A 22,777-nucleotide genomic window follows, 5' to 3' on the forward strand; every position below is an offset into this window, starting at 1 on the left:
AGGTAAGATGTTCTCATTGAAAGCTATATTGCTTGGAAATGAGGAAGTCTGTGTTTGAAGAAAGCCACCTTTTTGTTTTTCCTTGATGCCCTATTGTTTGCCAGGCACTGACAATGCTCGATGCCATGTGCGCAGCATCCATGCCTGGAAGGAAGGCGTACTCGGGTGAAGAGCGGCACAAGGCTGCAGAGAAACAAAAGCTCCAGGAGGCACTGCTGTCAGGAGCAAAGGGGACAGAGGGCCTCGCAGCTGTCACCCTCCGAGTGAAGCTCCCTATTCACTCACCTCCTGCCATCCACGCTGATCTCGGCTCCAGATATTCCCCCCTCCCTCTGCTTGTCACTCATGAGCCCCCAGGGATGCTAGTGCCACACCCTCTCCCCTGCAGCAGCAGCAAGAAACTCTGTTCTGAACTCGGTTTAGTAGGAAGCCTCACAGCAATAATTAGAAAAGATTCAGGATTTGGTTGGGGTTTTGTTGTCTGTGTTGTTGTGGGTCTGCAGCAATGAGCCAGCTCCCATGGCCCCAGCATAATTATTTATGAATGTTCCACAGAGACCAGGTCCTGTCAAGAAGTGATTAAGCCAAATGCTCGCTGGCTGCACCCCTTGGCTGTTGTGGCAGTCATCCTCACTGATCACTGGCAGAACAGGATACTGCCCTTATTAAAACAGACTAGCTAATTGACTCCTCTGGGAAGGAAAGGGTTCCAAATCCTCATCTGCCTGGAAAGCAACAGACCCAAAATCACTGTTTATATCTCTATAAAAATACATGCATAGGTGTTCACATGACTGTAGTTAATGCATACACACTGGCATGTGCACACAGGCATCAGAGAAAGGTGATAATGACATCTTGAGATCTCCTGCATTGTGTGAGGCAGTGGACAGCTGATACGGTGGTAGGTGGATCTCACCAGGCATCACAGAGATGACAGCTCAGTACAGCTGTTTAGGGAAAGAGAGACAAATTGCTGAGCCCCTTCACACTGGCCCCTGATGGATAGTCCCTGCCTTGCTGCCCCCTTTGCTATGCCACAGTGTCGTAGACCTTCTCCCAGTTTGTGGTCTCACAGGCCAGCAGCAGGACAGAGGCTAATCACTCTGTATTTACAATATTCTGTATTATTTGCACTCTTAGAAAAGCAGGAGCACAGCTTATCCCATGTCTTGGAGCACTGCTATCAGTACTTGGCCCACTGATCCATATTTCTGCAGAGTGCTGAGACTTGTGAGTGATGGGGCCACCTCAAACCTTCATCTCCTATCAGTCATATATCCTAGACATCTGATGTGGTGTGATCAGTGCTCTGATGAGGATATGAGAGGATAAGGATGGATGAGGAGGAGACACTGACCTGTGATTTGTCTTCTGTTGTGCAGTAAGTGCTAACACCAGAAGTTTCAGTATGTGATGGAGATGTGTGTTTTCTCATATGAAATTGAATTTTGTTTCCCTTTCTGACAGGTCTCTCTTGTTCAGGACTCAATGCAGCTCCCATTCTGATGTCTACATGCCACTTCTCCTCTTATTAGGCTAGAAAGAAATTAGGCTGAAAAGAAAAGGGGAGGAAGGTTTCTACAGCTATTTCGGGTCCCCTCCATACATGTTCTTCCGTAAGTACTAATTGAGTGAGATTTTGGACATCCACATCCTGTGTTAAGTAACACATTCCAGCACTTGAGTACATTTTGGTAAAGAACTTAATTGAACTTGCTTTCTGCTAGTTTTATTTAATTTTCTCATCCTCTTGTATTGGAGGAGAAAGTTAAAACCTTTTTCCTGTTCTCCACAGTCACATCACTTATGACTTCACAGACCTTTAGCATCTCCCCTCTGAATTTTCTCTTTTATAAGAAAAAGAGTCACAGAAACATTTATCAATGTTAAGTTTTAGCTGCCATTTTATTCCCTGCTCCCCTTGCAACTCTTTGCATTTGGTTTTGATTTTATTACACCTATTAATTAATTTTCCTACAGCTATTAACTTGAACTTTCACAGATGAAGAATGGGTATATCCTGGAGCCATGGCTCATGTACATCACAGGTGAGAGTCCTTCTGCTGTGTTGGAAGGGCTCTTCAAAGCAGGAAGTCTCAGATCTCATTTATGATGTCTCCAAGAGAGTTTAATTTGTAACTCCTGAACAGAAATTCCTAAAGATTTCAGGAGCAGTTAGCCCCACTCTTCTGGCTGAGCCTCATGCCTTGAAACAGAGAGGACCCACTCGTGGTAGCTGATGCCTTTGGGAGAGGTGCAGGGCACTGATTGATATAACTGGATATATGTTCTACTCTGCTACAGTGAAAGGATAGAGCTTGCTGAGGCATGCAGGGTCTTGTTTTAACCCAGTTTTCAGAGGAAAGAGGCAGCTTGCTGTTCTGCCACCAGTCTGTGGTTGTTAAAAGCCTTAAAACACTGGTAGCAAAGGGCAGCTGTCCATGGGTAAGATACAAAAATAATTTCTTTTGACCTGGAACCAAGTTCCTCTCTTCCTACTTTCACAGCATCATGTGCCACCAGAGCAAAAGGATTTGTAAAAGCCTATAAATAAAACATTTACCAAAAAAATTTCAAAAATGGGGCAGCTGCATTTCCATAAGCCTCTGCTTCTCTCTGCCACAGACACATCCCTTACGTGCCCAAAAGATGGGTGAGGTGAATGAAGTAAATGCTGAGCTGTGAATTCCTGAGCCACCCAGCCTGTTACTAATTACCATGATTAAATATTGACACAGTGACTGCACACAGGGCTCCCAGGCAGAGATCAGCCTCTGTGGTGGCAGCAGAGAAATCCAGACAAAGAAATAGTTCCCCAAGCACTTATACTGCAAGACCCCATCCTACAATTATCATCCCCTGGGAACTGACAGCATGTGTGAGAGCCTGAAGAGCTCTAGCAAGAGGCAGATGGGGGTCAGGAGGTTTCTGACCCCAAACCATTGCCTTTGGGACTCCCTTTGCTGCAGTCTCCAGCAGCTGGGTAGGGTGAGCAGGATGAGGCGGCACAGAGGGATCTGCTTCTCTGCAGCAAACACAGACTGTTACTCAAAAGAATAATAGGGCCCTGCTGCTCTGGCTGCCAACCCCAGGGCATCCTCAGGGAAGCTCCCAGACTGACCTCCCAGTCGCACCTGGCTGCCTCCCTGTAGGCCTGCCCAGGCTGGCAAGCCTGGTAATTGCATCCCCCCACAGGCTCCCTCAAGCATCTTATGCCCTGTCCTTTCGTGGGTCCCAGTTAGAGATCAGGACAAAAGCTTGTGAATCTGCACTTGACATTGCTCCTATTCAGGAAAATGTCTAATATATGTCTAAGAATATCCTGTACAGGGATGCACAAACACACCCAAAACAGGAAGATTGTGCCCTAGGGACACTTGCTGCCAGAACACAAAAGACACTGGGGGCTGTAGCTCCTTCTTCTCTCTCCTCCTCTTCCCCAACACTTCTGGTTCACATGCTGGGCTGTGTGCCAGGGGAGCAGATGTACTACAGCATGGTTTTTACTCCCATATCGTAGCCGTGTCCAGTGCTGATTTTGACCATGGTCATTTTTTAATAGAGCAGCTGACTTGGCCACAAGCAAAAAATAAAATATGATCCTTCGCAATTGCAAACTGCCCAAAGCCATCTGAGCTCCTTCTCCTCTGGGAACAAGAAGCAGTATCTGTGACACTCCTCTGTATCCAGTGCATCTACTAGCCCAAACTCCATTCCTTCCTCATTAGATTTTCCCTCTTCATCTCTTAAAATCATACTGGGCAGCTGCAGAAGCCAAGATGAATTTGTGCCAGGTTAGTACTTGTAAAGCAGCAGAATATTAAGTTTCTCAGCTTAACCCTGCTCCAGTGCTAAGGTTTTTAATGAATGCTGCCTGTTGCTTATGTTCAGAACAATCACTTCTAAGTCTGAAGCTCTATGGAGCATTTGCTTTGTGGCTGAGCTTTCTCATCCTGACGCCAGACAGAAAAGTATATTTTATTTCAAAAGTGATGATGACTGTAGCTTTTGAGATTGTATTTGCAGGGAAACAACTAAGACACAGCTTGTATATTGATACAAAATGTTGCAAGGCACAAATTTCTCCATTCCCCCTGTTTCACACTGCAGCATCCAGCAGCTTTGCCCCGTAGGGTGAAGGGCTGCAGCTGCTGCAGCTGCTGTGAGGTTGGATGGGACCACCCTGGCTACAGCTTCCCTTCTTGCTCTCCCAGGGTCAGTGAGGATGGGGGGAAAGAGGGAGGAAATTATGCTGCAGCTTCTTTCCCCATGGAGTATCAGAGGCTGCAAAGACAGATGGAGGGAAGGGGCCAGAGAGGGGACTAAGGTACTCACTTGGGGTTGTTGCTTATCCCCTTTCAATGTCCCTTCCACTGAGGATAGCTCATGTTCAGAGCCAGTGGCAGCCCTGAAAAGCACTCACAGAACCTACTTATTTGGGATGGGGGGAGGAAGAGGAGAAGACAGGACACAATATATTTTATTATTCACCCCAGACATGAACAAGCTGTTAATTACCAGACTGTAGCACACACAGCTGTAGCATACATGGTTTATACTGGAAACTGTTGTTTAAAGAAAATATCAAGGATGATATTCCTTTGGCTTCTGGTTTTCCTGTAGTAAGCATGTTGCTTGGTACTTTAGTACCAGCCTGGTACATTTCCAGTTAACCAGAACTTAGCTGGGAAGAAGCCTGAGCCAACCCCCAGGTTTGCAGATGGGCTGGGAGGGGAGCCAGGGAAGTTCAATTTTGTTCCACTCCACCTCAGACCTTCCCCTGTTTTCAGGGAAGACGCTGGGGCTGAGAAGGTCATTCTAACTCAGGTGTAGGTCCCATACATCTGGCCTGGTTGAATTGGTTTTTAGCAGCTGAGAGCTGCTCAGTGTCCAGCAGTAGGAGAAGTGCTTATCCAGTGGGAATGAAGGAGAGGGTGATGTGGGAATTTGTAGAGAAGGAAACGTACTTTGTCCTGATTTCTTCAGGTATTTTTATAACCTTGAGATGAGTGAAAGGACCTTCAGAAAGTTCTGTTCTTCCACTTCTGATGATATTTTAATAGTCATTAATTAACAGAGTGGTGCATTCAAGTACTTGAACACTCGTGGTTTAGGTGTAACTTCAACCAGCACTTGAGGATTGGGATGAACATTGTGCTGCACAACCAAACAGCTGTGAAGCACCTACACAAGAAGTGACACACCACCATCTCAGACAGTCATTTGACTCACATTGCTTTCAGCTGTAGCTTCTTGTCTTGCTATTCCTCACCCCTTAAGAATCCCCACTTGTTACTCCATTGTCTCCTGATTTGGGGCCAAAAGGTGAACCAGCCTGGGTTAGAAATAACTTCATCTGTATGGAGGTTTTTTTCAACACAAGTCAAGCCTTCAGTCTCTTCATTGTGTGTCCTGGCAAATAGTCTCACTGACACAACTGAGAGAACAGGGCTGGAGAGAAATGAATGTGCAAATGCAGAATAAAGTCTCACTTGAGCCAGACCTCCTCCAGAAGTGTGCATGCCATCCAGGTGCTGCATCCTGCTCATGCTGCAGCTGCTGCTGTGCATACAGAGGCTGCCTATTGCTCACACTCTTCAGAACCTGCGTGGGCAGCGCAGTGGTAAATGCACCCTAAATATGAGTATCAGTAACTGCTTTACATCTACTGAAGAGCTGAATGTGTAACGAGAAGACAGAAGTTCAAGTGGTAGTCCCAAGTCTTGCTGCTGTTGGCTCCTCAGTGACTCTTCCCTAGTTCTCATTTTTTCTAGCTCTACTTCCATTTCATACATTAAAACACATAACAAAGAATTTCTATCCTTGTTTATGCAAATCTGTAGCCAGAACTTTAGTTATTGAAAGAATAGCATGGGCTTAAGTACAATTTGTCTAATTTTCTCACTAAATTAATCCAGATTTTACTCCCTTCTTGAGAACAACTAAATACATGGTGGTAACTTATACCTCTACAAATCAAGTACTTATTGTCCACCTAATTTTTTTCAGCCTTCTTTCAAATTGCTTTGTCTCCTGCTTTCCAGAAGAGAAAACTTCAAACACTTAAGTTCAGCCTGTAAAAGTTGTTCATGGGTTGGCACAGAGTGTGAGCTGAGACAAATGTTATCCCACACTATCTGTCACTTCAAAGGCCATCAGTAAAAAAACAGACTGATGATTTTACAGTAAGGCATCCATAGCACATCTGGTCCTATAAATACATCATAGTGGAGACTTCTATAGGTTGTCAAGGGGCAGGTTTGTATTTATGGCACCCAATGAAGAAAAAGAGGGAAAATTCATTTCCTGTTTTGAAATGAGTCTCAATTTTATCTTAGGGAAAACTACATCATGAAGCTGACTGCCATTTAATGTACACAGCTTTCCTATTTAGTCATTAAGCAGATTATTCTCCGCTGGATGGATGTGTCATTCCTTTTAATGTTAATGATAGTCCCACATATGCCATGACAGAATAAATGTCAAACTATGTGAACCATTTAATCCCTAAAGTAAAATGGAGTAAATCCTTCAAGCAATGTAGGATCTGCCAGCAAAGTGATGGGAGCCTGTGAAGGGTAGAGAGAGCTTCTAACAGAGCTGAAATGTAGGGATGTTGCTTTGCCAGCTTTGGCAGGAAAGCCAACTGAAGATGTTCACATCCATCCTGTCCCCATCCCTGTCCCCTTGTGCTGTCATCCCTGAGTTGAAGGAACTGTAAAAATGAGCTGCCTACAGGACTGAGGTTTAAATCACCCCTTCAGAAGAAACCAGAAGCCCGGTTGCCCTTGTTGGTCTTTAACCCAGCTCATTTCACAGTTCTGCAGACAGGCATAGCAGAGGCTCTGGGAGCAGCAAACAGTGGCCAGAGTCCAGGAGTAAGCAATTAGGGAAGGGCTGAGGAGAAAACTTTCTACGCTAGTGTAGGAGGGAGCAGGCGAGCCAAAGGATGTGGAGTTGTGCCAGGGTGCCTGCCTTGGAACACAGAGCATGGTTGTGCCACCTCTGCACAGGGACACTGTCCCACAGAGCTGTGGCTCGCCCAGCTGATGACTCCAGCATGGTTTGGTCAGCACCTGGCTTTTCACCTGTGCCTTTGCTCAGGCTTTGAGGTGGACTGTCCAGTTCTTCTGGATCACAGCCAGGTTATTCAAGGTCCATCTCTGTTGTCTGCTCTCTGAGGCACCTCTAAAAGTCCTGGATACATGCCAAGGCAGCATGACAGGGGACTCCATGAGCCAGAAAAACCTGAAGTTGCATGGAAAAGGAAACACCAAAACATCCTTTAGAGTTCTCTATGCAGCAATAAAGCAATTGTTTAAATGGACAAAAAGAGCAGGAGCTGGATGAAAACCAGCTCTAAGATTCACTGATTAAGCTGAAGAGGAAACTGGGATTTTACTCTTTTAGGAGGCTCTTGTAACCACTGAGCTACATCAGTAAAATCAGCTTTAGCTGTGTATTTTCACACAGATTTTACAACTTAAGAAGTTTATCAAGAAACAAACCCAGTGGCATTACTTAATATCTTGAGTGCTAACTTGTCAGGTCAGAGCCACTGCAGAGGAACAAAGCTGGTCCTGCCCAGTCTGTTCCCTTAGGATGAAAATCCAGTGGGTGTCCCCAGTAACAGCCTATCTGCAGACCTGGGATACTTTCATTCCCTGCACTTTGTCACAAACATGTATTTCTTTAAGAAATGAAGAAGATTATTGTCTTTGGAGTTGAGAATCTTAAAGGTCTTTTCCAACTGTAGTGATTCTATAATTCTGTGATTTCTGAGGTAACCCTCATGGCGTTAATGCAAGATTATATCACATGGAGTTAAAGGAATGCAGTCAATCACAGCAGAGGTGGGGAATTAAACCAGACTTCTGATGCTTCAAACAGAGCAGGTCATCACATCAAGTTGTTTCCTCCCCACATAGATTTTTCTTCCCTAGATGAGTCAGTTTGGATTCACATGGTAATGCATATGAGTCTCTCATATGGTACCAACAGGATATGAAAGAGAAAATAGCCAGGAGAGTCCACTCTGCAGGTCTGGCACATCAGCCTCTGCGAGCCCCATTTGCCACCCCACCTTCTCTCATCAGCCCTCCAAGACTGATGGGGACTTTGCAAAGTCCTGATGTGTTGTTGTGATCAAGACAGCTCCACATGCAAGGCTGCTGCTCAGTGACTGCTGACAGTGGCTCCTGCCTGTGCATTTGACCTGCTCTTCTGGCTGGCTGTGGTTGGGTGAGCTGCATCCCTGCTCCCACACTCCCCACATTGGATACTGTTTGCTGCAGTAGTATCAGCAACAGAAGACAGAAGCAGGGAAGAGGACAGAGGACCTTTCAAAGGATACTTGAAAGAAATACTCGCCTTAGCTAGGAGGAGTTGTGCTGTTCATCAGAGAGGCTGTGAACGGTGACCTGTTTTGGGGGTGACAGGGGAGATGTCAGTAGAGATGTAACTCTGAGGATGGTTGTCCATTAGGAAACCCACCATCTCCATTGCCAGAATAGCTAATATGAACACTGATTATTTCACCAGTCTTCTCCTTCCTCTTGGAAGCTCTACTCCTCTGCTATCACAGCCAATGAATCATTTTTATGGGATATTGAGAATGAAGATTGAGACTATTTAAGTACCACTGCTGGAAAAGAGTGCATGCATTCTTGAGAAATGACAGGTAGGTGACAGGCACTGACCGGAAGGTTTACTCTGCCAAAGGCAAAGGAGAACAGGGTTTCAGGGACTTGCAAGACCACGTGTGCTGCCCATTAGATGTGGGGGCATCAGTAGCAGTACTCAGAAGCATGCTATTCACTTCTTCTGTGTAATTTGCTTGTGTGTCTAAATGGCTGATACACAACAGCAAGCGTCAGGCCATTGCAAATGACTGAATGGCTAAACTCGGTCACTTTGCTTTGATTGTAGTAACTCTCAGCATCATCATCCTGTAGGCCTGGGCAGGTCCCTTCTCCATGGGTAAGGTTTGCCATACAGCATGCAAACAGCCCTGTTGCAGGGCCAGTGGGAGGAAGGAGACAGGGAGGAAAGCATGGGTTTTATTGTTCTGAAAGAACATTTGGTGGTGAAAGCTCTAACGTGTGATAACATGTTCATGAAAACAGACATGGTGACAAGCTGTGCCAAGGGTGCAGAGGACTTTAGCCTCAGAGCTGCAGCAGTACCTCCCTCACAAAGCAGCAGATAGCCCTGTCTGTCCAGTGTGGTTGCTGGCTAGGTGTGGAGCACTGTGGCAGCAGGATAGCACATAGTTGTAAGGATTTGGGGTCCTGTCAATACTCTTTTTGCAAAGGTTGGAGAAACTGAGTGACAGGGGAAGGGGACAGAGGCTGGCTGCAGCTCCTGGAGCAGGACCAGGTACAGAGCACCTCCTCCTGTGGAGGAGGAAGAGGGGCAGTGGCTGCTGTTCATTGTTTGCGTTCCACATTGAGGACTTTTCTTCTCTCCAGAAACACTCCAGTTTTGAGATATTATCTCCACCATTTCTTACATGCTTTTGAAGACTGCTTAGTGGTGGATCTGGCAGTGTTAGGTAAAAGGCTGGATGATCAATTAGAAGCCTTTTTGAACCTTAATGATTCTAACCCAGAGATGGCAAGTCTATCCCCAGTTTCCCTCTTGAGCTCTTTTATGTGCTGATAGACAAAAGCATGTTCCTGGGGCCTTTGGTGATCTGCTGCTCCAATCTATCTTTTAGCAGGGATGCTTCACAGGGACAGTTACCTACCTGATTGCTCATCTCTGCCTGGGAGGGTTCAAGGAGTGCTGATGAACCCTGGTTAGTGATCACATTACCGGTTCTGCAGGTAGTGTCCTCCCTTTTTTTGTATGACATAACAAAAAAACTGTACATTGACAAAACCTAAAGGAATTTAGCGAGCCTTGCTCTGGTGATTCCCAGAAAGGTGCCTCCTGCTATCCTGCAGAGCTGGAAAAACACACACTGATGCATTGGTCCTGATGCACAGTTGGAGAGGTCTCAGCAAACATTTCATTATCCCACTTTGTATCTGCAGCTCATGGATTGCTGCATCCATAAAACTGTCATGCCCTCAGTCTCAGATATTTTGCAATGGCAAGAAAGGGTCCACGGTCTGTGCTTTGTAATTTAGCTTTTGCATAAATAATTTTATTGCAGCCTGCTACACTGACTTCAGAAGGCTCAAAGAACAGAGCTGGATTTATCACGGTTAAGGCATTCACTTTCCATAGCCAGAGGCACACGGAGGAGGAGATATGTGACCAGCACCCGGTTGACCACCCTAGGCATGGCAGCCAAGAGGGCCATTGACAGCTGGGTGACACAGCAGCAGCCTTTTTCATAAGATGATGTGAGCTGGGCACAAACTCACAGGCTCAGCTCCCAGAGCTGCCACTCCCCATCGCTGCTACATGACTCACAGGCAGCTCGAAACCGTTCCTGATAAGGGGTTTGCAGAAACAAAAAGAAATACAGTAAACAGGGAGTAATAGGATAATAAAAAAGAAAGACCTCCAAGAGGAGCCAAAATAAAAAATTCCAAACTTTTATTAACCAAACAAGACAGTGTGAAGGCATAAAAACCAGTACTGATTTTCTGTGTGAATTGCTGCATTTCTAGCACTATGTGTCCTCCTAAACCAAGACAGCAAATCTGTCCTCTTCGCTAAAGCTGAGCATATGATCCTTAAGGATGCAAAGGAAAATGGAGAGCTGTGCTTGGAGGGTTTCCAGCTGATCAATAGGGAAAAGGGCAGCCATAGACCTGAGTATGCTGACCAGGAGAAAAGCTAGGGAGAAAGAGGCATATTTTGCCAGCTGCACTCCCAGTTACTTAGCCCGCAGCTGTAGCTGGGGAGAGGGTGAGCAGCGTGTAAGGTGAATGCAAGCTCACATCCACTCGAGGTAACTCATTTTCTCATTACTGAGAAATGTGCTGCACATGTTGGCAACATCCTGCAGGCACTGGTTTCAGGCCTCCCCTGTGACAGGGCTGCTTGCTGCAAGGCAAAAACATGGAATGCATGGACAACGTCCATGCTGACTGGACATGGAATGACTGTCTGTGACCTACTTGTCAGCCTCAAGTTATTTCAGTGTGACAGAGATTGCCTTCCTCACAATGCCGTTCCAACCTCAGAAGCTGAAAAGGTCCAGGGAAAACTCAGCTCTGCCTCCAGTCCTGGGCTGGGGTCGCAGTTAAAATGAGTGCCTGCAAGAAGCAGGCTGGGATTGCAAGGATCTGGGCAAGCAGACGTAACATCTGACCAGCAGCTGCAGCGTGGCTGAGGCCAGCATGGCACTGTGCACACAGGTGAATGCTGAGAGCAGAGCAGTGTGACCAGCAGCCACACCACTTCAGCACTGGAGTGCAGATGCACACACATGAAGCACGGCTGGGGCAGAGCTTGCTCTGCTGGGATGTTGTTTCTAATGCTGTACAGTCCAGCCATGATCCCAGAAGGAATGGGTACCATTGGAGCCAAGAGGTGTAGGCACCAGCTGCCACTGCCCCATGGAGCTTTGACAATGTTGGCACCCATCTTCCAGCTGCTTCTCCCTGCTGCTTCAGGTTCTCAACCTGTTTGTCTGCAAAGAAAAAGCCTGTCTCCAAAGCAGGACTTCCTGCCCCATGAGCTCATTCTTTTCTTCCCTGAAAGAAAAAGGCCTGATCGCTTCTCTAGCAACAGCCAAAATTGCCAGACAGAAAAAACAGGGTTGCACAGGCCAGCAGCAAACTTGCTTTTATCATTCCTGCAAAGCTACCATCAGCTAGAGCTGTTTCAAAATATAGGCTTTGCTGACCTCTAGGGGACTGCTACAAACCCAAAACCATAAAGACTTCAAAGCACATGCCATATTACAGCCCTTCTTCACGGCTCCTCAGGAGCCCTGCAGTGGGGATAACACAGCTGACACAATCCACTCCTGGTCTCTTTAGCACTAGGAGCTGTAAATAAAACCCTGGCTCCAACACTGCTTCTTCCATCTCACCTTTATGGCAGCAATACCTCAGGAAATGTGTACAAGCAAGGTTAGGTTGTTGGGGAGATATTGCCTGCTATCAGACTGCCTCATTGCTGCTTTTCAGCATGGGGAAGCATGTTGGGAGTTTGGGGCTTTCAGTATCAGTTTGTCTAATAAAAGGTATAAAAGCCTTGCCTTGGTGTCACAAGCACAGTAGTACTCAGTGAAAAGCATGGATGCATATACCTAAGCATTGCAAAGAAAGTTAAATGCGCTTTTTTATGGCATTTCATCACTCAGTAAACAAGTGGCAGAAGAAAGAACCTTGTTACAGAGTAGAAGGAACATGAAGAAAACATAAAATATGATGTGCTCCTTAAAACAGCACATGGTGCTGCCAAGGGCAGTAACAGCATTTCCCAGCTGGCTGATAGAGGACAGAGGTGGGGAACAGAGCATTAGGTGGGAACCAACAGAGGCAGCACATACTGCATACCTTGAATGAACCTGTTCTTGATACTAAGCCAAAGCCTATCATAGCCCTAAAGTATCCTAATTTCTTGATCTGGGCAAGGTGTGATATAACTTTGGAGAGCTGGAGTGTGGACAGACTTGAGCTGGGAAAAAAACCTGTGCACATGGCAGAGCCTCCAGTTGCAGCCACCACCTTGTAGGGCAGCTCCCCACCCCAGTAGGGCAGATGGCTGTCCCCGGGCTGAGGTTCATGTTAGCAGACAGCTGATGTCTCAGCCATTTAAATTCACTTGACCTTCTGATGCAGGAAGAAGCCCACCCAGCAGACCTGAGAGGGCAGCAGGCTCCAAGCAGCTGAAGAGGTGTTTGGGAACAGCACTGCTTCCGCAAGGGCAGCTGTATCTGTAGCTGGAGCCTAATTGCCCCAGTGGCTTCCAACATATGCAAAGGTCTCTCAAGAGGCTCTGGGGCCCCTGCTGTTGGGATCATGTTCCAACTCGAGGGAGGCAATCCTGGAAGGCACTCCACCAGATGCAGGAATGACTTTATAGGCAGCACTTGGGGTTCTGAGCACATCAGAGGGTATGTAATTGGTGTGCTCCTACTCAGTGCTCATGCCCTGGGAAGTGCCAAAAATACAAGGCAAGTGCTAAGTTAAAGCACTTCCTATTCCATGGGCTGGAAGATGTCAACCCACAGAGGCTCATGACAACAGGTAATGACTGATTTGACTCTTTCAATTAAATCAGGGTGAGAAGGTGTCAAAGCGGCAATTAGGAGTGTTTAAAGAAAAGATATAATTTGAACAGAATCACCATTTTCATCTCAGCATCGTTACATGTCTCTTATTTAGAACAGATGTCTCCTCATTCTGTGCAAAACAGAAAAGGACCTGTGAGGTCTAAAATACTGGCTCATACACAACAATTTCTGGCTTCTGACAGCAAATCCACTGCCTCAGACTGTGCCAAACCAAACCACCTGATAATTCTGGGTCCATCAAGACTGGCTTTGCAGTGCCCAAATCTCAGATGACATAATTTTCTCCTCCTTACACCTGTAAACACTGTTTTATCCCATTGAAGTCAAGCCTGTGCCACATGCATTGTAGCTGTGTTTTAGCCCCTTAGATTCACAACTGAGTTGATTTTGTTCAGAGAGAAAAGACACCATCAGTCATCAAAGTTTGGTAAGCTCTTTAATGGGAAGCTCATGGTGTAATGACACTGCTGGATTTAACACCTTGGTGGTAGATGAGGATCAGAGGAAGGAGAATCAGAAGGCAGGCAGTGCTCCACTGAAGGCTTACACCTTTCAAAGTGCTGAACAAAAGGGCAACTTCTTTTGCTGACTCCTTTCACAGCTTTATAGTCCCAAAGACAGATAGGTCTTCCAGCCAGAAAAATGGTGGAAACCAAACCAAAGACAGCCTTGGCACGGTGTCGCACATGATTTCTGCTTGATGTGTGGAGGGCTGACTAGTCCCTGCATTAGTAAAGGAAAACTTGACAAAAGAATTGCATTGACTGAAATCCAGAGCTGACATTTCTACCACCACCACCCCTGAAGATGAAAGCTTCTTTTTACATGCAGTGTTACCACAGATCTTTGCCTACATGAGCAACAGCATGTTGATACAGAAAGGGAATTTCAAAGTTCAATGTATTTTACATGAAACCAGTAAGCTTCACTGTAGTCAGCAATAACTAGTTCAAAGAAGTTTGGGGTTTTTTCCTTGTAGACAAATGAAGGCCCTTTTCATTAATCTGTATTTTTTTTTTATATCCAAGCTCATAGTGACAGTGCAGTGCTACTCAGCTCTGTATTAATTGGGGTTTGCAATAATGTGGGTGTGTCTTTAGGGACTGTCTTTCTTGAAAAAAAAAATCACCAATGTTAAAAAAAAATTCAAACACAGATCATGTAAAAGACTATTTGGCTCACTGAACAAGTAAACGTGGTTAAGTGAAGAGGTTTCCCCTGCCCACCTGCCACAGACATCAGACACCAACAGTGCAACTAAGTCTCAGAAGTCCAATAAAAACCCAGTGACAGGGTCTGCCCTCTATGGATCAAATTTAAGGACTCTATTTAAATATCTGCATTGGAAGTGATGTGCCCTGAGCCTTCAGCTCCATTGTTACCATGCAAGGGTGACCCCAAGTCCAGCCTGTTACAGGGTCTAGGAGCTGCTGCCCTGAGTCACTCCTGCCTGGCTCTCACACAAAGCTTTCCCAGCTGCAGCTGTCTGCAGAGACAGGCTGCTGGGGAGGAGGGGAGGTCCTGCCAGAATTAAACACACAAAACAAAGCATTTGCCTCTGCTCAGCAATTTACAGAAAAGGGCATCCAGCTAATGTCCCTGAAGGGATCTTTCCCAATTTCCCATGTCCTCTGGCCAGACCAAAAACAGCCAGCACTGAGAAAGAGACCTCCCAGTGCCCAAGGCAACCAGACAAGTCTCATTTTCTGGATGCCCAACCTGGAGAGCCTCAATGGGTTATGATTTTCAGAGACTGGATTATCTGGCTAGACAGAACTGCCTGTGAAAAGATACTAGGTTTGGCACCTAAAATGACTGCTGTCTTCTGCACAACCCCTGTCTGGCATGGACCACCCACAGGTCCTCAAGGGATAACACATCTCCCATGCCATCTAATCCCCCTGCAGAGAAAGGACAGTGTGACTCACAATGTTCTGAACTGCAGATCCACCGATACACCTGCCTACAAGCTGTGAGAGGTAAAGAGGTGTTTCTCTCCTCCCTCCTATGCTTCCCTTCTTCTGAGAGTAAGAACTTCTGAGAAGACCACCACGCTAAGGAGGGAAGGATGGACACAGGGTAAAGATGCATCCTCACCTCCTGCCACTGCTAAAGCTAACACTGAGTGAAACAGTCATTGACATCAGCTCTGGATCCCAAAGATCAGGAAAGATGCTGAAAGAGGCTGGGAATATGTCCAGAATGGCAGCTTTCCAAAATAATGTCCACAATGGTATTGCAATTGTTTTTACTGTCACAGTCTCATGTCCCACCTTGCAGAGGGGTAAATGGCAGGGTTCTACTCAGCAATGTTGCAGCAGACACTCCTCCCCGCTGCCCCCAGCCACCATCTCACACAGCACCTTCCATGGGACAGTGACAAGATGCAGCAGCAGACATGCATGTCACTGATGCAGGAAAACTAACTATGGCTATTCCCAGAAAAAGTGGCATTCTTACAAGAATGAGACTTTCAAAGGCACAGCACTATGCGTGGAGGGAAACTGCCTGGAAAAGAGCCAGAAGCAGGGCAGGAGATGGAGCTGAAGTCTGGTAAGGGCTCAGGTCATCATGCACACGGTTCACTATGCAGATACTTGGCAGGATGGTTTTGGCTGTCTCAGAAATCTCAGCATCTCCCTCTCTGAAGGGGCTTTGTTCACTCTTGCCCCTGCACTCATAACAGTTCTGAAATCTGCCTTTCCATCTGGCATCCCATGTATTTCTCATTGCCCAAGCAGCACTCTGCTGTTTGCATTCATGCAACTCACATTCAGAAGCACCAGTTCTGCAAGAGGCTCTGCTCTGCTGTATTTATTTATATGTATTTAGTTGGAGCATGAAATGCCTATGAGGAAGGCCAAGGGAAAAGGGAGACCCTTCTGTGTCATTTCATTACTGGTTTGCTCTGAGGATAGGCAATGACAGTGGTATCTCTGTTCACCAACAGACCTAAAGCACTATATATGCTGCTGGACAAATAATAGTAACAGTCCCTTTTACAAAGGTGGGACTCTCAAAGGACTTATCCCGCTCCTGCTCAATTTTCCAGAGGCCTGCATGCAGAACTGAAAGCCTGCCCTGAATTCTCAGAGACTGAGACCTGCCTAAAGCTCAGGGCAAGGCAATGGCAGAGCTACAAACCCACGTATCACCAAGTATCCAGGTCTGCAAGCATTTATGCATGTGTTGGCAAATCTTGTGTCTCAGTCTGGCAGCCTAGTCACTGGGTCATGCTACTCCTGATGAATTATTGAATGGCTACTAGCTGCAATATGTGGTAGGAGGGAGGGAAAAATAAAATACAAATGAAATACAAAAACATTTTGTAGTACAACCAAACCAGTTCCACACCTCTTGCAACATTTGGCAAGTATGAAAAAGTAACACAGTAATACAGAAATGTATTTGGTCAAAGTAAGGAATCAATATTTTTTGATAAAATACATTCTATATTAGTGCTCATTCACATTTATTACATGTAAATTAAATTTTTTATGTATAAAATTCCAGTTTATTCTCAGTGCTGCCTGGTCATGCTTCAGTTCAGCAGCAGGGTTCAACACATTCGGCTCCTAGCAAAGTGGGAGGAAATGAGAGCACTGAGCTTTCTGCAGGACCAAGCCTCACACAACCCCTTGTCCTGCAGGTCCTGTCTGAACAAAATCTCACTGGCTTCAGTGGGAGTTTTGCAGGGGAGAGTGCTGCATAAGGGCTGGCTGTCCAGCACTTGCAGTCTGTGTGGAAGTCACTCAAATGGCATATGACATTCCAAAGCAAAAGTGAGTTAGTGAATACAGAAAATAATAATAATAATATATCTACATAATTTACAGCGTTGTTTGCTTGCAACTGTATTAATGCTCAACCGCTCATTAACAATTCAATCAATATGCAGGGAAAGGTAGCAGAGTGCAGTACACATTACAACCTCCTGCATGCAATTACAAGCACTGGATCTTAGTCTTTCCTCATTTCATTAATTCCTACCTATCCCACTGCCACCAGTGCCCAGTTCTCACTGAGCCTTGTGGAGTCAATCCCTCACAGCATTTAGGCCAGTCCAGACCTCTGCCACAGGCCCCTGACACCATGCAAAGCACATTTAGCAGCAGGTCCTCAGCTACTACCCATGTCCACCCTGCACCCTCCCCTCTGCTGTGGCAGCACTCATCTGTGCAGCCACACGCTGAGCCAGATGGTGGGAGCGATCCAGCTGGAAGCCTGCCTGTCTGTAAAAGGCAGAGGGTTGTGTCCTGGTCAGGCTGGGCTCACAGCCCAGCTCACCGTGCAAGTGTGTGGGGGGTGCCTGCACCTGCACACTGGTGCCAGCCACCTGCCCCTCAAACAAATGGCCTAGCAAACCTGAACAGCAGGACTTTGTCTCCAGCTTGCACTACTGTGAATTGCTCACTTGCCATTACACTAGAGCAGACAGAGGAAAGCCAGCCCCATAAGATCTACTTCTGTGAGCCATAACCCACGGGTTGGATGCTATGAAGAGAAAGGCTCTTCCAAAGGAAGGTTCTGTTTAAGGTTATAGCATCTGTCCAAGCTGGAGAAGAAAGAAAAATTTAGGGGCTTAAAGCAGGGATGGAAACCACTGGTCTTACATTTTATTTCAGTAAGCAAAAAGCCTATTGCTGCTGTACAGTGTTATACAGTGAACTGCCACAGTTCTCATGTCACTAGTCCATAGAAAAGGTGCTGCAACTACCATGACTATGCCTGCATGCTGAAAGAATGTACAAAATTGCATTAAGCTCTGTTTCTCTTCCTTTTTTTTTTTTTTTTCTATATTCTTAAACTCTTTTACAGTGTTGCAGACACTTCTGTGCAGACTCAGGTAACAAACATAGTCCCAGTTATGGAAGATCTTTGTCTCTGACAGAAAAAATCATGTGCTATGCGTCTCTCAAGCCACCATCATAATTGTAAACCATCAAGAAAACTTGCTCTCTTTAGTAACCCTGGAAAAAGAGTCTCTATAAAATCTATTGAAAAGGAGATATCATTAACAACGGGGTTTTCAAAATGATGCAAGTTGTTTATAGGAGTTGTCCAAGCATATTCTCTTCACTCACTCTTTGTTTTTATAAAGCTAATTCTGTATAAAAGGGCTTTTAAAGCCTGTGACCTTCGTTTCACAATTTTTAAAAAATTGGAAAAAAAAAAGGAGGAAATTTAGAAACATCTTTCTTGATTATGGAAAACAGCTGTATTACAACAGAATTACTTTTGCTTCTTATATTTTCAGTACAAAAGGCAAGTAGATAAAGAAACCCTGCATGTTCACAGTCCGGCACTCATCCAAGTTACTTGCAACTATGTAAAACAGGTAAAAAATATGAGGGGTTGTCTTCTTCATACTAAGACCTTCACCAAACCCTTTGGGGAGCAAGTCCCCTGATAAGTAAAATCTCACCAGATTTTATAGCAGCTGAAGCAGTATTTCAGCTCCCCTCCAATAAGATGTAAATGCCCAGACTAGCTCAAAGGCCCAGGAAGAGGTCCAGCATAATTTTAAGAACCAGGTGCTGGTTGATACCCTTATGGCTTCAGTGTTAAGTTGCATTCAAGTTGCACTCAAGGAAGATCTCGGAAACTACAGGCCTGTTGGTCTCACCTCAGTGCCCAGTAAAATAATGGAAAATATTATTCTGGAATGATATATATGTACCTGGAGTACAATGCAGTCACTGGTCACAGCCAGCATGGCTTCATGAAGGGAAAGTCCTGCTTGTCAAAGCTGATTTCCTTTTATGACAAGGTAATTCACCTAACTGATCAAGGGAAGCAAGTTGAAGTAATATATTTGGAGTTTGGTAAAGCTTTTGATACTGTATCAAAAATACCCTTCTGACCAAAATGTCCAGCATACAGCTGGATAAACATGTCATGAGATGGGTGAGCAACTGGTTCACTGGCTGGGCACAAAGGATTACAGTGAATGGGTGACATCAGACTGGCAATCTGTCACCAGTGGGGTACCACAGGGCTCCATCCTTGGCCCTGTGCTCTTCAACATCTCATTAACAACCAGGATGCACGACTTGAAGGAATATTAATTTCACTGGCAACACTAAATTTGGAGGACCTGTCAACTCTCTGGAGGGCAGAGAGGCCCTACAGAGAGACGTCGACAAATTAGAGAAATGGGCAATCACCAACTGTATGAAGTTTTAACAGGGACAAGTGCTGGATTCTGCACCTGGGACAGGGCAACCCTGGTTGTGTGTAAAGATCAGGGAATGAGAGGCTGGAGAGCAATGCTGTGGAAAGGGACCTGTGAGTCCTGGTTGATGGCAAGTTGAATGTGAGTCAACAGTGCCCTGGCAGTCAGGAGGGACAAGCATCTCCTGGGGCCATCAGGCACAGCAAGGCAAGAGAGGAGATTGTCCCGCTCTGCTCTGCACTGGGGCAGCCTCACCTCAAGTGCTGGGGGCAGTTTTGGCAGCCACAATGTAAAGAAGATATTTAACTATTAGATAGTATCCAGAGGAGGGCAACAAGAATGGTGAAGGATCTGGAAGGGAAGTGTGGTGAGGAGTGGCTGAGGTCACTTGGTCTGTTCAGCCTGGAGGAGACTGAGGGGAGACCTCATTGTGGTCTTCAGCAACCTCAGGAGTGGAACAAGGGCAGCTACAGATCTATTCACTCTTATTACCGTGCCAGGACCCGAGAGAATGGCCTGAAACTGAGAGGTTTAGGTTGGATATCAGAAGAAGGTTCCATACCCAGACGGTAGTTGGGCACCAGAACAGGCTCCCCAGGGAAGTGGCCACAGCGCAAGCCTCACAGAGCTCAAGATGGATTTGAACAATGCTCTCAGGCACACTCTGTGGCCACACTCTGTGGCTCTTGGAGTATCCTGTGCAAGGCCAGGAGTTGGACTCAAGGATCCTGACGGGTCTTTTCCAACTCAGTGTATTCTATGATTCTATGGGTCTAATGCATGATGCCACAAGGTTTGAGTAATAATTTGGCAGCGTATCAAAACCGGCAAAGCTTAAAGTTAGTTGTCATGCAGAAGTGGGATAGGCAATAGCTATTTTTTACTTGAGTTGTAAGAAAGCAGCACTTGCCTTTGGATCACATGGTGTCGGAATATCAGTTGGTTATAATGTGTGCTGCTGGTGCCAGTTACTCCCAGTTATTAATTCAGCACTTGGAAACTCAGGTGTCAGTAAAATGACATCAATATGTCTGACACCTCCTAGATTTCCTGCTTCCCATTATTTTTGTTAAGCCTTCATATGTACTTCTGCAGCACAAACCACTACTAAACTACTGTTTTTCAGGAGAAGTCGCTCCATGTTTGGTACTTTGTCAAAAACCTAGAGCTGTTGAACTAAAAAGAGAAGCGCAGGATGTGTTTGCTCTCTGTGCTGGTTTCCTTGGAAAGGTCACTGGTGAGGACTGGGCACTCTTCCCACACGCCTCCTACATTCTCAGTACTCTACATTCATGTCAGCAAACACTACTCTCGAACACAAATCGAAGAGACAAGTCAGCGACAAAACTACTTCTAGACTGATAACGGCAGAATGCTACCAAGACAACTCCATAGAAAACCCACTGAAGCAGGAGCAAAATTCAGGTCTTCTTAGCAAAGCTCATCATGAATTATTATTTTTTTGGAACCATTTTTTGTAAAACTTTTATCTTGGCAGCCAGATATCCCCTTGTGATGTGCTAATTCAAACAGGCTAACGTGGGACCACCTGACCCCACCTGGTACCAAAGGCTTCCAAATTTTTTTATAGCTTCTCAGAAAATCACTGCTGACTGACACCCATCTGTTGGTGATCGGCTTCTGGTTCCTCTTCTTCCACATCTGCGTTATATTCTTCAAATGCATCATCATCAACATCTGGAAGCCCAAGTAACTACAAAGAAGAGAAAACACTGTGTAACAGTGAATTACCCATTCGTGCAGCTTTGCTGCAAATCTTCACACAAATCCTACGTGCACTTCTTAAAAACCTCAAACACTGCAATAACAGTACTGAATAATGATCTTGATTCTCTTTCTCTCCCTTCTGGGATAAAGAAAGATTTGAAAATGCATCCTCACACCAAATTAAGTGCTCAGAGACCGGAAGATAAATAAAACCAAAACAAAGCACTTGCAAAAAGCTCTACATTCTTCCCTGAGGTCACATTATGAATTGTTGAGTGTTTAGACTTGGCAGTGGTTTAACTTCAGAAAGAACCATGATAATACTGTAGTAGTAGTAGTAGTTGTCTTGGTTTAAGTTTGTATTCCATCAGCCCTATAAAAGCCAAAGAAGAAAGCATCCTTCAGAAGGACTGGCTAGTGTGGAGTAGGCAAGGAGTCCCTAAAATTCTAAAGAATCCACCATGTCAAGTGCTTCTCTTGAACCCTTCATTCCATCACACCAGACAAAGTTTTGCATGCTGTGTGAAGCCCTTGCAGTAAAAAATACTGCGTATTCCACTGAAATATTGTCCCTTTAAACTTCTGCAAATTAGATTTGGGCTTCCAAGGAACTGCCAGCCCCTCTTCCTTAGACAATGTTTGGATGCCTCCACCTGATGGATCTGACCACTGCAACATCACCTCTTCAGTACAGGAAAAGGAGCAAACAGCCATGTTTAAACTTCTCCCCTCTCCCCCAAAAGGTTGCCAAGCCAACAGAAGTCAGGAAGACAGATAAACCAAGTAACAGTCAAAATAATGCATATGTTGTGGAAATCTCAGATTCCTACACTAACAGCTATTAATAGCCACAAAGCAAAATCACAGGCAGGCATTACTGAAAATATCATGTATTTAGCTTGCCAGGGCTGGAAGAGCAGCACAGATGCATGTAACACCCTCTTTTGGAGAGTGATGCAGCTGTTAGCTCTTGAAAGAGGCAAAGCCTAGAAAAACTGTGAGGAGAGTGACACTCTTTAGGTGAGAGCATGGAAATGAGAAGGCTGCAATGAGGCAGATTTTCAGGGACCTAAACTAATTCAGTCTGTGATCGACATTCAAAATTATTCAGTGGACATAAATACAAGGCATAGAATTAGCTTCTGAGTGCAATGAAGCTTGTATTCCTCCCTGTCACTGGGAGAAAATCAGATTTTTAGTTACAGGATTGCTTTGGCAGGGAAACGGAAGGAGAATTTGCTGACTAAATCCCCTCCTTTGCATTTTAAAAATACTTATGGAGAGACCCCAAATGGAAAACGTTCTTGTTTTCCGAGCAGAATAAAGTAATTGTCCCTATGCATACATATTTTTCAAATCAAATGCCTAACTGAACATGAACTGCTCAGCTCATTTTCAAGATGCGGGGGTTTTATTTCATGTTGAAGCTAAAATTAAAATACTCAGTTTTCCAAAGGCAAAATCAAGGACTCTTTCTAGACTTTCTTATAAAACAGTATTATTTTTGCTAAACTAATCTGGTATATTAAAATTAAACGTGAGTGTTGTACTCCTGTTTGTATCACCTGGCAGAAAGACTGCATTTTTTTTCCCCACTTCTGGTCATAATTCCTCTTTAATTTGCAAGGAGATGAGTCACATGAATTTTCATTTTATGGGATACTGTA

The 22,777-nt window shown here is 45.2% G+C and overlaps 1 protein-coding gene across 6 annotated transcripts in view; it reads right to left on the minus strand.

Moving 5' to 3' along the window:
• The window catches only part of MTURN (maturin, neural progenitor differentiation regulator homolog), a 52,050-nt gene that overhangs the window by 18,409 nt on the left and 10,864 nt on the right, over nucleotides 1–22,777 (minus strand). The window contains exons 3-4 of one of the 6 annotated variants that reach the window (XM_015618972.2): nucleotides 20,942–21,096; nucleotides 13,625–13,930 (exon numbers count right to left, since the gene is read on the minus strand). The exons of 2 other annotated variants lie outside the window; for them this stretch is intronic. In XM_015618972.2, the coding sequence (XP_015474458.1) occupies nucleotides 20,986–21,096 (111 nt within the window). In that variant the 3' untranslated portion in view covers nucleotides 13,625–13,930; nucleotides 20,942–20,985. Of the gene's footprint in view, nucleotides 1–13,624; nucleotides 21,097–22,777 lie in introns of those variants that run through there. 3 more of the 6 variants (XM_015618971.2, XM_015618969.2, XM_015618970.2) reach the window with 3 other exon arrangements.

The sequence above is a fragment of the Parus major genome, chromosome 2 (genome assembly GCF_001522545.3).
Source record: "Parus major isolate Abel chromosome 2, Parus_major1.1, whole genome shotgun sequence".
In the NCBI taxonomy this organism is placed as follows: domain Eukaryota; kingdom Metazoa; phylum Chordata; class Aves; order Passeriformes; family Paridae; genus Parus; species Parus major.